We start from the raw sequence: 15,970 nt of genomic DNA on the forward strand, positions 1-15,970 counted from the left end.
GCTGATCCGCTGCTGGTGGTTATCTCAGTGTCCCAGTTCAAAATGGGGTGATGGGTCACTAATGCCCATCTCCCACCTTCTCAAGTAGCCCTTCCCGGAAGTTCTACTAACAGAACTTACAAGGGGGCTGAGGGGCTGGTTGGCCAATCTTACCTTTGTGAAGACCCCCTCTTGGTTGGCCAATCTTACCTTTGTGAAGACCCCCCAACAGTCCTGTGCACAGCCAGGACTGTTGGGCCGATCCCAACCCTGGCCATTCTCTCATCAATTCAGGGGTGGCAAGGATTGCATTGCACCAGCAAGCAGGAATCGGCTGAATGCATCAGGGTGGGCTGGGCTTACTTTTAGCAGAGATGCAGCTATAGAGTGCAGACATATCTGCTCCTCCCCCCCACAAAATGCACCAGGAAAAGGACACAGCGTCATGATGTTGCTTCCTTTCAAGTTGCATTCTAGAGTGAGACCAGGAAAAGGAAAGGTGTAGGTTTTAAATGTCCCTGCAGCGGATGGCTGATGTATTCAGAGAAGTCAGTTCTTCACTCAAGGTTACCTCCACCTGTCCTACACCATTTGATACAGTGTGGTATTGTTTCAAATTTATTTTATGTATTTATTTATTCCATTTCTATACTGCCCTTCCAAAAACGGCTCAGGGCGGTTTGCACAGAGAAATAATAAATAAATAAGATGGATCCCTGTCCCCAAAGGGCTCACAATCTCAAATGAAACATAAGACAGACACCAGCAACAGTCACTGGAGGTACTGTGCTGGGTGTGGATAGGGCCAGTTACTCTCCCCCTGCTGAGCCAGCGTGGTGTAGTGGCTAGAGTGCTGGACTAGGACCGGGGAGACCCAAGTTCAAATCCCCATTCAGCCATGAGACTTGCTGGGTGACTCTGGGCCAGTCACTTCTCTCTCAGCCTAACCTACTTCACAGGGTTGTTGTGAGGAGAAACCTAAGTATGCAGTACACCACTCTGGGCTCCTTGGAGGAAGAGTGGGACATAACATGTAATAACTAATAATAATAATAATAATAATAATAATAATAATGAGAATCACCACATTAAAAGGTGCCTGTTTGCCAATATTGTCAATATCGGAGGAATGTTTCATTGGAATAGTTTCCAGTGAAAAATCCTCCAAAAGGAATTGTATGTCCTCAGACCACATTATTGGGCTGATGTGATGCACAGCCCTATTATTAATACAATTTTATAAGGGGGCATGATTTGTCTAAAGTTGGGGGCGGGGGAGTGCAGGAAGTGGGGCCTGTAGATTTCATTAAGGCGTCCCTTTCTCCATGGCTCCCCAGTGCAAGCACCTGCACCACTTCTCTACTTTTTTTTAACTCTCAGCTGGCAACTAAAAAAGCCCAATTGGCCCAAGGGCATCCAATTACTGACCCCTATTTCCAAGAAAGCAGAACCCAAGATTACTGGGATATAGCTCACATTTCACTCTATTCTGACATCACACAGGATTCACTATGCTTGTGATGGTGATCTCCATTTACTGTGGATTTTGAGTAATGCTTAATGAGAGAATGCTATGGCTAAAGTTTACCAGTGTGAGGATACTCTGTAAAATAAATAGAGGTTGCCGGCTTGAGGCAAGCCACTTCAACAAAGCACAACATCTTTCCCAGTTGCTTCTGTGCAGCAAACAGTCATTCCTGGCTTTAGGAAAATAACTTCTGTGGTGGTTTGGGGGCCCTACATGCCACTGGCCAAAGTTTTTGACACCTGGCGGATAGCATTTTGCCAGTGCCTTAGGCCCACCAGAATAAGGGACAATCTATACATTCAGAAAAAGCCAATGGTATGGCCCTCTGGCAGCTATAGCCCACTTCAGCATGCAAAGCAACTGTACAAAGCTAACAGCTGTTGCCGGCTTGAGGCAAGCTACTTCTACAAAGCACACTCATTCCCAGTTGCTTCTGCAAAGCCAACAGCCATTCCCAGCTTTCAGCAAGATTCTTTGGGAGTGTGCGTGTGTGACCTAGAATGCCTCCTGTATGCAATGGGGCAGTTTCCCACCCCTTAGGAAAGCCAGTTTGCAAAAACAGGCTCCCCATTTTGATCCCATACACATTTCACCCCATCCTCTCCTCCCCACCTTACCCATTAAAAGACAGCAATCAACCTTGACAGACCCAGGGCCCACTGTGAACTACAGTCATCTCTCACTAACCGCGGGCTTCCCAATGGCAGATCTGAGTGTCCACGACCAAGAAAATGTGACTGGTCTCGCCAACTCTCACATCACCTGAGTATCCGCGGTTTGGCAAGATTTCCCCCTCAATTTGGGGGGTTTCTCCCCCATGATTTTGGGGGGTCATTTTGGGGGGTCCCCTTCACTCCTCTTACTCACCCCTGGTGATTTTTTCCTAATTTTTACTGTATTTTGCATTCTTTTCGCGACCATGATTCCCCTAACCACGATTGACATTGATTTCAATCGCTCGTCTACCGCAAATTCACCAACCGCAACGTTTTCCCGGAATGGAACCCTTACGGTTGGCGAGGGAGGACTGTATTTGGAAACTACCCTGGAAATATTTAAAACAAAACTAGAACCTGCAGCCATGGGATCCATTTTCAGCAGTTTTAATTATCCATGGCCATCTTCCCAATGTTTTCTCTAGAGCCGAGCTGCACAACTTTGGCCCTCCAACTATTTTTGGACTACAACTCTCATCATCCCCAGCCAGAGTGGATTTTGGGAGTTGTAGACCAACATCAGCGGAAGGGCCAAAGCTGTGCAGCCCTGCTCTAGAGGCTGACCCGATGCGACGAAGAACAAAGTTCCCGTCTCTATAATCCTTATGCAAACAAGAGGATTTCAGCTGGAACGAAGAAAGCTACAAGCGGCCCACGTTCTCTCTCTTAAGAACATGAGCGGAGACTTGCTGGCTCAGGCCAAAGGCCCATCTAGTTCAGCAGGCTGCTTTTCAGATGCCTCTGAGAAGTCCACAACCAGGACATGAAGGCAACAACAGCCTTTCCCTGCTGATGCTCCCCAGCAGATGGTATTCAGCAGCAGACTGCTTCTGAACATGGAGGACCCATCTCAAGACCCTAAAGAAATAGGATCATGGAGATGCTGCCACTGCTGCAACTTGCTTCAGGCAGCAGCAGCCTACCCCAATGAGCTCGAAAGTGGGTGAAAAGGCTGCCGATGCTTCAGTAGTGGCAGCCCACTCTCTTGCGATCATTTGGCCCCTCCCTGGCTGTAACTGGGCTGTACGGGCTGCTCATTCGCCCGGCAGAGGAAGGAAATTCCCAAGCTTGGTCACTCCCCTGGCTGGGGATCTCCCTCCCCAACTGGGTGAATGAGAAGCCGGCGCAGCTCAGTGGCCGCCAGGGAGGGGCCCAAAAGACAGCGAGAGTCCTGAAGCAGCTGCAGCTCCTTCTCCACCCCTCCAGCTTGTTAGGACAGGCCAGCCACAGTCCAGTTGTGGCCCCTGAATTACCCACTGAAGATGGATGCATGAAGGTAGGGATGGCCAACCTGAGGCTCCGCTGGACTACAACTCCTGTCGTCCCCAGCCACAAGGGCCAATAGATAGGGATCTTATTATGGGATTATGGGAGATGTAGTCCAACAACAGCGGAAAGGCCTCAGGACTGGCCAACCCTGCATTAAAGCATATACCCACTCCAGGGAGCAAATATTATTTCTTACACTTTTCAACTTTTGCTAGGAAAAAAAATAAAAAATAGAAAAGTGTAAGAAATAATATTTGATTGGCCAACCCTGCATTAAAGCATATACTCATTCCAGGGAGCAATTATTTATTATTATTGTTTATTTTATTATTTATTTAATTTCTATACCTCAGGGCAGTTTACACAGAGAAATAATAAATAAATAAGATGGATCTTATAAATAAATCTTAACTCCCAACTGGATCCTCCCAACGGCCATTTCTCACCCTGCGTTCCCAGCCCTCTGTGCCCTCATGCCCCACTGCCAGCCCCCCGTTCCCCTCCAGAGAGCACCAGGCACCCCAGCGCTCAGCTGCAAAGCAAATGCCCCCCTCCTCTCACCTACCTCCTGGGTTTGGGGGGGCAGAATTCAGACAGTGGAACAAATGTAGTCCGCGCCGTGGGACGGTGGAGGAGAGAGGGGGGGCAGGGAAGCAGTGGTGGGGAAAGAGGGGCAAAGAGAGGTGGGGACAGGGGAGTCAGGATAGAGAGAATGGGGGTGAGAGAGAGAAAGAGAGAGAGAGAGGAAGAGAGAGAGGAGAACAAGTTACATCAACATAAGGTAGAAGTCCATGGTCAAATCAAAAATCCTCCAACACAGACATAGGCATTTGGGGGGTGGGTGGGTATTAGGATGGGGGTGGGATGGGGTGGGCATGGGAAGGAAAGGTTTAAGTTTTTTATTGGGGTGGAGATAAGGGGATAGCCAGCACTTGGCTAAATGACAAGGACCCCCCTAACCCCAGCACGTCATGTGGAAGGCCAACTGTAGATGGTGTGGGGCAAAATGGACTACAGCAGGGTTTCTTAACCTTGGGCCCCCAGACGTTGTTGGACCACAACTCCCATCATCCCCAGACATGGCATTTGTGGCTGAGGATGATGGGAGTTGTAGTCCAACAACATCTGGGGGCCCAAGATTAACAAACCCTGGACTACAACATATAGTCCAGAGTGTCTCAACCCTGGGTCCCCAGATGTTGTTGGACTACAACCCCCATTACCCCCAGCCACAATGGTATTTGGCAGTTGTGGCTGGGGGTGAGGGGAGTTGTAGTCCAACATCTGAGGATCCACGCGGGAGAAGCCTTAGACTATAGCGATGGTTTTGTCACGCCACAGGGAGGTGCGGTCAGTTGCCATGGGAACGGAAAGCGCCGCCGCCCCGGCCTCTCCCAAGCCTGCCCCCCTTAACCAGGCCAGGAACTGGCGTTCCAAGCCTATTCTTCAAACCAGAGCTGCCACAACTCCGGCCCTCCAGCTGTTGTGGGACTACAACTCCCATCATCTCCAACCACTGGCCGCGGTGGCTGGGATGATGGGAGTTGTAGTCGAGCAACAGCTGCAGACCCAAGTCTAAGAACTCCTGCTCTACTCCAATTGGGCCCCAGAGCTGTCACTCTTGGCATGGGAGAGCTGGAACTCCTGCCCTTACTGAAGCTGACCAGAGGCCAGAAGAGCAAGACAGGGGACTCCCAGCACCCGGTTCAATCTCTTTATTTCAACCCTGGCAAGGACATCACAGACTGGGCTAGTCCACCCTTGAGCACTTTGGTTCAGGAGAGATCAGCTGGCCAAGGGCAAGAACAGATCAAGCAAAGGGCCTTTTTAAAAGCCTTATAAAAACAATCATTTTCTGACAGCAGTTATACTGGTACTGTGAACTCCACCAGGGAATAGATAGGATTAAGGACCAGGTGAATGTCAGGCCCCAAGTGTGGTACTCAGTTCAGGATTCAGCATCCTGAAAATATCACCTCTCATTTTCTTTTCTTTTTTTTAAATAAAGAAAATAAAAAAGCAAGTTTCTAGCGCTCATGGCTACCTAAGGTAAGCCTGAACACATCAACCGGTCCTGGTGAAGTCTCAGATGTCAGAGAAGGGGCTGAGAAGGTCTTTTGGTGGACAAGGGGTGGGGTCTCAATGACTTGCATAACTTCTCCTATAGGGAATCTGAGATCCCAGCAGACCCCTCTCATCATCATCATCATCATCATCATCATCTGTCAGAGGAGATCCACCTCAATGAAGAACGGGGTGGGGGAGGGGAGGGGGAGGAGAAGAGGGATCCTTCACCAGATCCTTGCAGTCTGATGAACAGTGGGTTCCGACAAATCTTACGTGTTTGCTGGTGGGAAGGGGGAGGGGAATCAGGGGTGGATTTCAGGAGGATCCCTTTGATCTGATGAAGAGAGAGGTCATGCTTTAAATGACACAACAGGTGGGGGGAAGAGAGGAGAGCGCAGAGACGTGCAGAGATTGGGGGGGTGCGGGGGTAGTGGTGGTGGGGGAGGGCAAGGGGAAGGGTAGCAGGGGACGGGAGGGGAAAGGCCACAGTGCTTAAGGGGAGGAGGCCTCTCACCCAGCTTGAGGAGCCAGCCCTCGCGGTCGGGGTTAAAGAAAGTGTGTGTCAGGTCGTTCCCATCATCTTCAGGGATCTTGAAGGGCTCGTTACGGATGCTGTCGTACAGGTTCTAGGGGGAGGGGAGGAAGGGGAGGAGTTATAGAGGCAGGCCACACCCCTCCCCAAGGCAAGGAGAAAGGGGGCGTGTGCTTGGCATAGCACCGAGACAACGTTCCACCATGCAAATGGCGGGCAAGGTGGCAGGGGGAAGAAAAGAGAAGAAAAATGTGGGTTCAGGACAAATGTGCCAAATAGCAATAATAAATAAATAAATAAATAAATAAATAAATAGCAACTGCACTTCAGAGCGTTACGTGGAAACATGAAGTCAAAGCGTCTCACAGATAGGCGGAGGATTTTTGAGAAGAGGGTAATGAGCACAGAAAGCCGCTTCCTCATCCCCACCCCAGAAAATAGCCCAAAAGTCAGACTGATGGGCCCACCATTGCCCTTGGCTGGCCTCTCACCCGCAGCAGTTCTTCAGGCAGGTCACCCCCATCATTGATGCCGCGGTTCATGGTGATGAACCTCTCGACTGTGGGCTTGTCACGGACGTTGGGGTTGTGGAGGCTGGTATTGAGCATGATCACCGCAAAGGAGAGGACGTAGCAGGTATCTAGGGGCAGGGTGGTGGGGGGAGGGAAGAAAAAGGTAATTTGACCACCATTACCACGCATTTGCTCTAAGGCAGGGGTTTCAAACCTGGATCCACAGATTTTGTTGGATTACAATTCCCATCACCCTCAGCTACAATGGCTGATGGGAGCTGTAGTCCAACAACATCTGGCGACTCGGGCTTGAGAATGCCTGTTTGAAGGCAACCCTGTACATTTCATTTTGATGTATAGCTTGATCTGTCATAGGATCCCATCACAGGCTGTAGTCATTATTCAGAGTATCTGATACAGCAGGGGTGGGCAAACTTGGCCCTCTAACTATAGCTGAACTACAACTCTCATCATCCTCAGCCACAATTGTGGCTGGGAGTGATGGAAGTTGTTGTTCAACAACAGCTAGGTGGCCGTTTGCCCACCCCTATGATACAGCCTATATTCTACTGTGTGCTTATGGAATTAAAACTGGTTACTCCATGGCTGTAATAATGTCTTTCAGGAGGATTTTGTTGCCCTTCTGCACATTAGGCAAAAGAAGGGGTAAAATACTGGCCTATACCACTTCAAATGGCAGGTGGGGCTTTCATGTTCAAAAACCTCTCATTATAAAAAAACCTCTCTCTATATAGCACCTATGGAAAAAAGGGACATACTAAACCTCTCTTGTATACTGGTTTACTACACACAGAGGATCTCTCTCTCTCTCTCTCTCTCTCTCACATACACCCCCCCCCAAAAAAAACAGACATGCTCCACTTGCAGTCATAAGTGGTACAGTCCAGAATTCTACCACCTCATTTTGCATAACAGGTGGAAGAGTTTTAAGCCCCACCCATAAGCAGGTGGCACTTAGAATGCTCCATGGTTGTGATTTAACGAATGGAGGGAATCATGGCTCTGTTGGGAGGCAGACTGCAACTGTACAGCAGGACTGGAAAGAAGGCAGAATACAGTTCATTTGGTGTGCCACTGGCTATTTCTCCTACAAGAGAGGTCTAGTCTCTGTTGGTTGCTGGGATTCTTGCAGAGGATGCTGGACTGTGATCTGATCCAGTGATGCATTTTGGATCACTTAGTTCAGAGAAATTACGACATACAGGTGAAACTCGGAAAATTAGAATATCGTGCAGAAGTCCATTAATTTCAGTAATGCAAATTAAAAGGTGAAACTGATATATGAGACAGACGCATTATATGCAAAGCGAGATAAGTCAAGCCTTAATTTGTTATAATTGTGATGATCATGGCGTACAGCTCATGAAAACCCCAAATCCACAATCTCAGAAAATTAGAATATTACATGGAACCAAGAAGACAAGGATTGTAGAATAGAACAATATCGGACCTCTGAAAAGCATAAGCATGTATATGTATTCAGTACTTGGTTTGGGCCCCTTTTGCAGCAATTACTGCCTCAATGCGGCGTGGCATGGATGCTATCAGCCTGTGGCACTGATGAGGTATTATGGAAGACCAGGATGCTTCATTAGCGGCCTTCAGCAATTCTGCATTGTTTGGTCTCATGTCTCTCATCTTTCTCTTGGCAATGCCCCATAGATTCTCTATGGGGTCAGGTCAGGCGAGTTTGCTGGCCAATCAAGCACAGTACACTGTATACTTTTCAGAGGTCCGATATTGTTCTATTCTTCAATCCTTGTCTTCTTGGTTCCATGTAATATTCTAATTTTCTGATTGTGGATTTGGGGTTTTCATGAGCTGTACGCCATGATCATCACAATTATAACAAATTAAGGCTTGACTTATCTCGCTTTGCATGTAATGCGTCTGTCTCATATATCAGTTTCACCTTTTAATTTGCATTACTGAAATTAATGGACTTTTGCACGATATTCTAGTTTTCCGAGTTTCACCTGTAAATAAGAGACTCTTGAGTTCTGTAAAAACTCTGTTGAGGAGGGCAGTTTGCATCGTGTCCACTGAACTGCAAGCGGCAATTTTCAACTGAGAACCACCCTTGCGCACACAGACAGAAAGGTGGCATAGAAACATAGTCAACCAATAAGTAAGTAAATAAATAAATAAATAGATCCCGCCCCCCATTCCAGAGAATGCAGAAAGTGTTTGGTTCCTGGCATCCCACGTTCTGAACCAGAGGCCCCATTCCCACCCCAAGGAACCCAGTACCTGTGGACTGAAAGACACCCGGGTTGCACAGACAATACCGCTGAGCAAAGGCCTCCATCATGCGGTCAATCTTCTGGGCTTCTCCTGGCAATCGGAAACTCCAGAGAAACTGCCTGGATTTGGGGAGTGGGGTGGGGAAGATTGTGAAGAGGCAAAGAAAGGGGAAAATTGTCCAAGTTGTCTGCTCTGCAAGTACAACGTTTTATTTTGCTCTCTAACTGTACTGTAGTCTTGGTTGTATAAGTTAATACCCTGAAGTGTACATATTTAAAAATCATGTGTGCTGGGAAGCCATTGTACTGAACAACTTTGTAAATCCACCCAGATTTATGCACCAAGGAAGACTTTATGACACAGTTTATGACAGGAGAAGTAAGGTTCCACACACATGGTGACTTTTCCTTGTTGTTCTAATCAGTGTTCCCTCTAACAGGGATTCCCAGATGTTGTTGACTACAAATCCCAGAATCCCCAGCTGCAATAGCTTTTGCTTGGGGATTCTGGGAGCTGTAGTCAACAACATCTGGGAATCCCTGTTAGAGGGAATACTGGTTCTAATGTACTGAAGCTTTCCTGAAAAGGTGTCCCAACATAGTTACTTTACATGGTTAAGCAGAAGGCTGACCACCAGGGGGCGAACCAACACAAAGCAAGTCTCCCTTCAGGAAAATGAGGGGGACAAGTGACCACAAGGTGAGCCCCCCCCGCTTTTTTTGAAGACATCCTCAATGTTCTCCTTGGCTGTACCTCATCCAGTCTCCACAAGGTTGTGTGTGTTTAGATGCAGGGAAGAGAGCTAGTCGGTTTGGTTTAAGACTGTTTATTCTGAGGCAGACAGAATAAAGCAAAAAAGTGCCAATCTCTGGTCAAGGCAAGGGTGCTTTCTTAAGAATACCACTTTCTCCATCAGTACAGGAAAGGGAGGAGGTGCAACAAAAATACCCTGGTGAACCTATTGCTAGTCAGCTAGGGCAGCACAAAGGACGGAGCGTTTTTAGACTTACCGGAGTGCTTGCACAAGGTTGAGGTCCGTAAATTCATGCAAGTCAACAAAGGCATGGAGCACAGCGATGTTGAACTCCTCCCTGAATAAAAGGTGGAGCGAGTCAAAGTGACACTCATTCTCTTCATCCACCCGAAAACAACTTCTGTACACATCTAACCAAATGATGCATCTCTGCCTACCCCCACTTCAAATCCACCTCGCTTGGAATGGCTACAGTCCCCACCTCTCTCCCCTCAGCGAAGTCCCTCTCACAGGTGAACTCCCCCTCACATTCCCCATGATCCTTTTCTGAAACTCCAAGACCCCATTCTCAGCAGACTCCTCACCCGGAGATGCTGATGCACCCCGACTGGGTTCACCTGCCCCTATCCCCAGATCTGGACTCCCCATGATCATCCTTGGGACCTCAAGCTAATAGCCCGAGCCCAGAAGCTCCACTTCCCTCCTCTTCCTCTGCTGCCTCCCTTGTGTCATGATCTAGATTACTACAACTCCCAGAATCCCCAGCTGCAATAGCTTTTGCTTGGGGATTCCGGTAGCAGGGACCTGTCTTACTCTTTGTAAAGCGCTCCACACACAGACCAAAGCTCACTGATCCGATAGCACCGTGTATGCTTAGCAGCATGAAGCACTTCAGAGGCCTGCTCAGGAGGAGGCACCCTCAGCCAGCCAAGTTAACATGAAAAACTGCAAGTTGCGGCCTCTGGAGCACAAGCCGATAAACCACTTCCTGGTCCCAGCAGTCTCCCTGACATTTCCCCCTTGCTGGCCAGTGCTAGGCCTCTGCCTCTTGCAAGACCTTGCTAGCTTGACTGGACGGCCCCCCAGAACAGAACATACAAGGGGTCCTGTATGCCATGGTCTCTGGGATCCTTTTCTGACACCCCAAGAGGCTTCAAAGCTCTAGCGCAAGGCCCACCTTCATATTCTAACGTGCCACCCCGCTTGGGCTGTTGAGGGGATGGAGCCACTCTGGGAAGAGCAAAAGGTTCCAGGTTCCCTCCCTGGCAGCATCTCCAAGATAGGGCTGAGAGAGATTCCTGCCTGCAACCTTGGAGAAGCTGCTGCCAATCTATGTAGAAAATACTGAGCTAGATGGACCAATGGTCTGACTCAGTATATGGCAGCTTCCTAGGTTCCTATGTTCCTTCCACTGCCCCCTCACCGCTCGCCCAGGTAGTCGCCAATGGCCGTCTTGTTGAGTCCTTCCCCCTTGTAGAGGAAACGGGCGATGTCCTCGGGAGTGGAACGCAGCAGCTCATTTTCCACTAGGAACTGGATTCCCTGGGAGAGAAAACAACAGCAGAGAAGCTGAGGATCATTGGTCGCGGATGTCTGGGGTCAGAGATGCCCGCTTCCCCATCTAAATAGATTTTGACTCTGGGTACGCCTTCCCAGAGATTGTGAAAATACAGGCTTCCTGCCAATTTATATTGTAAATCCAATGTGATTTCATTTTCAAAGGACCCAGAAGTGGCCATACCCAGAAGCTTCTAAAACCATCTAAAACAAGTTTCAGTTGCCTTTCCACAAACCCCAGGACAGTCTTGGCAATCAGACCCAGGACACACTTACTTTTTTGGGGTCCATGTTGAATTTCTTGCGTCCCATCCCCATCTTCCGGTTTCTCTGCAGAGTTTTGCTGAACAAGACAAAAACATACACCTATCAATCCTTTGATTCTTAAAGAAAGGGACTTAAAAGCTCACACAAAAAAGGGAAAGTGCTACAGTCCTCCCTGGACAATACCATTTGAGAATGAAGGCGTATGGGGCGGGGCTTGCATGTCTGCATGAAAGGAGAGCTGGCCTTGTGGTAGCAAACATGTATTGTCCCCTTTGCTAAGCAGAGACCACCCTGGTTTGAATTTGAATGGGAGACTACATGTGTGAACCCTGTAAGGTATTCCTCTTAGGGGATGGGGCCGCTCTGGGAAGAGCACCTGTATGCTTGCATGCAGAAGGTTCCCAGTTCACTCCCTGGCATCTTCAAGACAGGGCTGAGAGAGACTCCTGCCTGCAACCTTGGAGTAGCCACTGCCAGTCTGTGCAGACAATACTGAGCTAGATGAACCAAGTATCTGACTCAGTATATGACAACTTCCTATCTTCCTATATGTAAAAAGACATGGAGTGGAGTTGATGTCAGGGAAAACATGTCAGGGGAAAGGTAAAGGCCAGAACCTTGCTCTGCCTTGACTTTCCATGCGAAGGAATTGAGCTGTGGACATTTTAAAACATGCCCCTGCCCCCTCCGTCAATCCATTCTGGAGTGGTACAGTCAGACCCAGGAGGACTTTACCAAACACTTTTGAGAACTGGAACCAGGGCTCATGGGAGATGAAAGTCCTTGATGCGAGGGGCATGCTAAGGGATATCCACCCTCCCATGCAAAAATGAAACGAGCTGATAAGAACTGCCTTGCGGAGCAGACCAAAGGTCAATCTCATCTAGTACTTTGACGCCAACAGTTATGAGGGGGTGTGTCCCCAGAAAGCTCACAGACATCGTTTAACACAGTGTTGCTCAACCCTTTCTCTCCAAGGCACACTCAGATTAAGGGGGGCGGGGGTGGAATCTCCAAGGGACTTTTCTTCTTTTTGCAGCAGCTTTGTTTTTCCCTTCTCTACCCTCCATGAGCATGGCGAGGGAAGGCAGCTGCACAAGCTGAGAGCTGTAACTTCCGCCTTGACAGCTGACCTGCTCCTTTATGCACCGAGAAGAGGCGCCTCCTTCTCTGCCCATTATGGGGCGAGTCATGAGAACCTTCCTCATTCTGAGGCAGACCCTTGGCCTACCTAGCTCAGTACTGTTTACCCTGAGTGGCAGCAGCGCTGCAAGGTTCCCGGCAGGAGTCTTTCCCAGCCCTATCTAGAGATTCCTCCCAAGGGTTGAACCCGGACACGTCTGCATGCAGAATAGATGCTCCACCACTGGGCTATTGCTACAAAAATGTGGGTTAGCTGCAAAAGGTGGGGGAACTGGTTGGGAAATGCTAGTTTAGTGGGATGATTTAGGAAGGCCACCCATAAATGAATGAATAAGTAAATGAGTGAACAAACAAGTAAGCAACACAGGAACCTAGGAAGCTCCCATATACTGAGTCAGACCATTGGTCTATCTAGCTCAGTGTTGTCTTCACAGACTGGCAGCAACTTCTCCAAGGTTGCAGGCAGGAATCTCTCTCAGACCTATCTTGGAGATGCTATGGAAGGAACTTGGGACCTAGATGCTCTTCCCAGAGTGGCTCCATCCCCTGAGGGGAATATCTTCCAGTGCTCATACTTCTAGTCTCCCATTCATATGCAACCAGGGCAGACCCTGCTTAGCTAAGGGGACAAGTCATGCTTGCTACCACAAGACCAGCTCTCCTCTCAAGACCAAGCAAAGCTTGATGGAGCTAGCCATCCTCGGCATCTGGCTCCATTGTGAAGACCATGGCCATTGAGAGACTACAACCATTTATTGTAATTCTGAATGGTTGTGTTATTTTCGCTTCTGTTTGGCCTATGGCTGCAATAAAAGAACTACTGCTACTACTAGAGAGACTAAACCTCCAAATTCCTTAAAGGGGAGGTGGGGAGTTTCCTGTTTTACCGAGATAGGGATAGTCTCTGGAGGAAACAGCATGCCTCCTACGGGGCTTTATGGAGCAACAGAAGTGACAGGGGACCTTTGAAAGAAAGCATGTTTCCAAACAACCATGCAACTAGTATAAACAGGGCACAACAGCCTGAGGCATTGTGGGATTTTTCAGTATTTGCTGGGCAGAAGTTTCTACAGGAAAACTTAGAACAGGTATCCATGGCAAAAATGGAGACCAGGACAGATAGCTGCAAGTCGGGTTCAGATTAGGAACATCCCAATTAACGAATGATAAGCAAGTCGATATCAGGATTAGCAAACTCTGGACTTGAATAGAGGTGTCCAATGAACGGGGCTAGCTGCTCTTAAAAAGCTGCTCTCCCAGCTTCAAGATGTAGTCAGAACTTGGAAGGGATGACTATAGAAATGGATTTATTGCCATGAGCCACAACGGTGCCACCTCAGGGCAAGAGACTGCTATACACTCAGGGAACCTGCTCTCACCTTCCCTCGTTGGCTTCCAGCCCCTCCACCTCGTTCATGGCTTCGCTGAGCTCATCTCGCAGCCGCTGGATTTCCACCAGAAGCTCTTGTTTCCGTCGCCGGATATTCTCCAACTCGAGCCTCTCGTCAGGCGTTAGGTCTGGAGGGACTGCACAGGAGAGGAAGAGGAGGGGGTTGGAAAACATAGTCTTCTAGCCCTTTATACGCCCCGCACGGGTAGTGGCAATGAAAACCACAGCCTAGGGCAGAGGTGTCAAACTGCCGCCCTCCAGCGGTTGTGGGACGAGGACTCCCATGATCCTCTATCTCGATGGCCAGTAGCCAGGGATGATGGGAGTTGTAGGGCAACATGTGGAGGGCTGCAGTTTGCAATCCCTGGTCTAGGAGGAGGAACGAGACAAGAGGAAGCCCTGCCCTCTAGCATATACCTCATTGCCCCCTTCAAACCCCCACAAACGCCCATGCCTCCACCCCAGCAACTGTTGACAGGGCAACCAGACAGAAAGGAGGACATAAGTTCTTCCATCTTTAATCGTATGTAGAAGTTCAGCAGTCACCTTAAGTGGTGCAGCGGGGAAATGCTTGACTATACAAACAGAAGGCTGCCGGTTCGAATCCCTGCTGGTACTATATTGGGCAGCAGCGATATAGGAAGATGTTGAAAGGCATCATCTCATACTGCGTGGGAGGAGGCAATGGTAAACCCCTCCTGAATTCTACCAAAGGAAACCACAGGGCTCTGTGGGCGCCAGGAGTCAAAATCGACTTGACGGCACACTTTACCTTTAGAAGTTCCGCAGGTGCAGCTTTTCTCACACCTGTGTAATAAGTTATTCTTATCCAAATTCCCTATTTGATGTAGCTATCAACGTTATGGGAGCCCTCCTATCTATGTTTGTCCCCAGTCACACTCTAAGTGATAACAGCAACAACAAATATTTATATACCACTTTTAAACAAAAGTGTTCAAAGCGGTTTACATGGAGAAATAGAACATAAGAACAGCCCTGCTGGATCAGGCCCAAGGCCCATCTAGTCCAGCATCCTGTTTCGCACAGTGGCCCACCAGATGCCTCTGGAAGCCACAGACAGTTGAGGGCGTGCCCTCTCTCCTGCCATTACTCCCCTGCAACTGGTACTCAGAGGCATCCTGCCTTTGAGGCTGGAGGTGGCCCACAGCCCTCCGACTAGTAGCCATTGATAGACCTCTCCTCCATGAAGTCATCCAAACCCCTCTTAAAGCCATCCAGGTTGTTGGATGTCACCACATCCTGTGGCAGAGAGTTCCACAAGTGGATCATGCGTTGTGTGAAAAAGTACTTCCGTTTGTTGGTCCTAGATTTCCTGGCTATCAATTTCATGGGATGACCCCTTGTTCTAGTGTTGTGTGAGAGGGAAAAGAATCTCTCTCTCTCCACTTTCTCCACACCATGCATGATTTTATAGACCTCTATCATGTCTCCCCGCAGGCGTCTTTTTTCTAAACTAAAAAGCCCCAGGTGTTGTAGTCTTGCCTCATAAGAAAGGTGCTCTAGGCCCCTGATCATCTTGGTTGCCCTCTTCTGTACCTTCTCCAGTTCAACAATGTTCTTTTTAAGATGTGGTGACCAGAATTGTACGCAGTACTCCAAGTGTGGTCGCACCATAGTTTTGTATAAGGGCATTATAATGTTAGCCGTTTTATTTTCAATCCCCTTTCTAATGATCCCTAGCATGGAATAATAAGATAAGATGGATCCCTGTCCCCAAAGGGCTCATAATCTAAAAAAAGCAATATTTGGAGGCCTGTTCCATCTTTCCAGTGACCAGACAATCCTTTACGACCAGGAGTTATTTCGACCATGACTGACAACCATTGTGACGCACAACTTGTGCGTGGCTAATATGGACTGCACCAGCAGCACCATTGCCATTTTCTCCAGTTGATTTTTTTTAATGAGAAAGAAAAAGACAGAGGAGACTTGTTCACACATTCGTTTGAATCTAGGTTTACTGTGGGTTA

The 15,970-nt window shown here is 48.5% G+C and overlaps 1 protein-coding gene across 4 annotated transcripts in view; it reads right to left on the bottom strand.

Annotated features, from left to right (window-relative positions):
- The window catches only part of CYTH2 (cytohesin 2), a 33,937-nt gene that overhangs the window by 11,903 nt on the left and 6,064 nt on the right, over positions 1 to 15,970 (bottom strand). For 3 of the 4 annotated variants that reach the window (XM_053260816.1, XM_053260817.1, XM_053260814.1), the window contains exons 2-8: positions 13,969 to 14,116; positions 11,456 to 11,522; positions 11,046 to 11,164; positions 9,879 to 9,959; positions 8,875 to 8,987; positions 6,583 to 6,731; positions 6,073 to 6,185 (exon numbers count right to left, since the gene is read on the bottom strand). In XM_053260816.1, coding sequence (XP_053116791.1) covers positions 6,073 to 6,185; positions 6,583 to 6,731; positions 8,875 to 8,987; positions 9,879 to 9,959; positions 11,046 to 11,164; positions 11,456 to 11,522; positions 13,969 to 14,006 — 680 coding nt within the window. In that variant the 5' untranslated portion in view covers positions 14,007 to 14,116. The remainder of the gene's footprint in view (positions 1 to 6,072; positions 6,186 to 6,582; positions 6,732 to 8,874; positions 8,988 to 9,878; positions 9,960 to 11,045; positions 11,165 to 11,455; positions 11,523 to 13,968; positions 14,117 to 15,970) is intronic. The other variant, XM_053260813.1, reaches the window with a different exon arrangement.

Source organism: Hemicordylus capensis, chromosome 6 (assembly GCF_027244095.1).
Source record: "Hemicordylus capensis ecotype Gifberg chromosome 6, rHemCap1.1.pri, whole genome shotgun sequence".
Classification (NCBI taxonomy): domain Eukaryota; kingdom Metazoa; phylum Chordata; class Lepidosauria; order Squamata; family Cordylidae; genus Hemicordylus; species Hemicordylus capensis.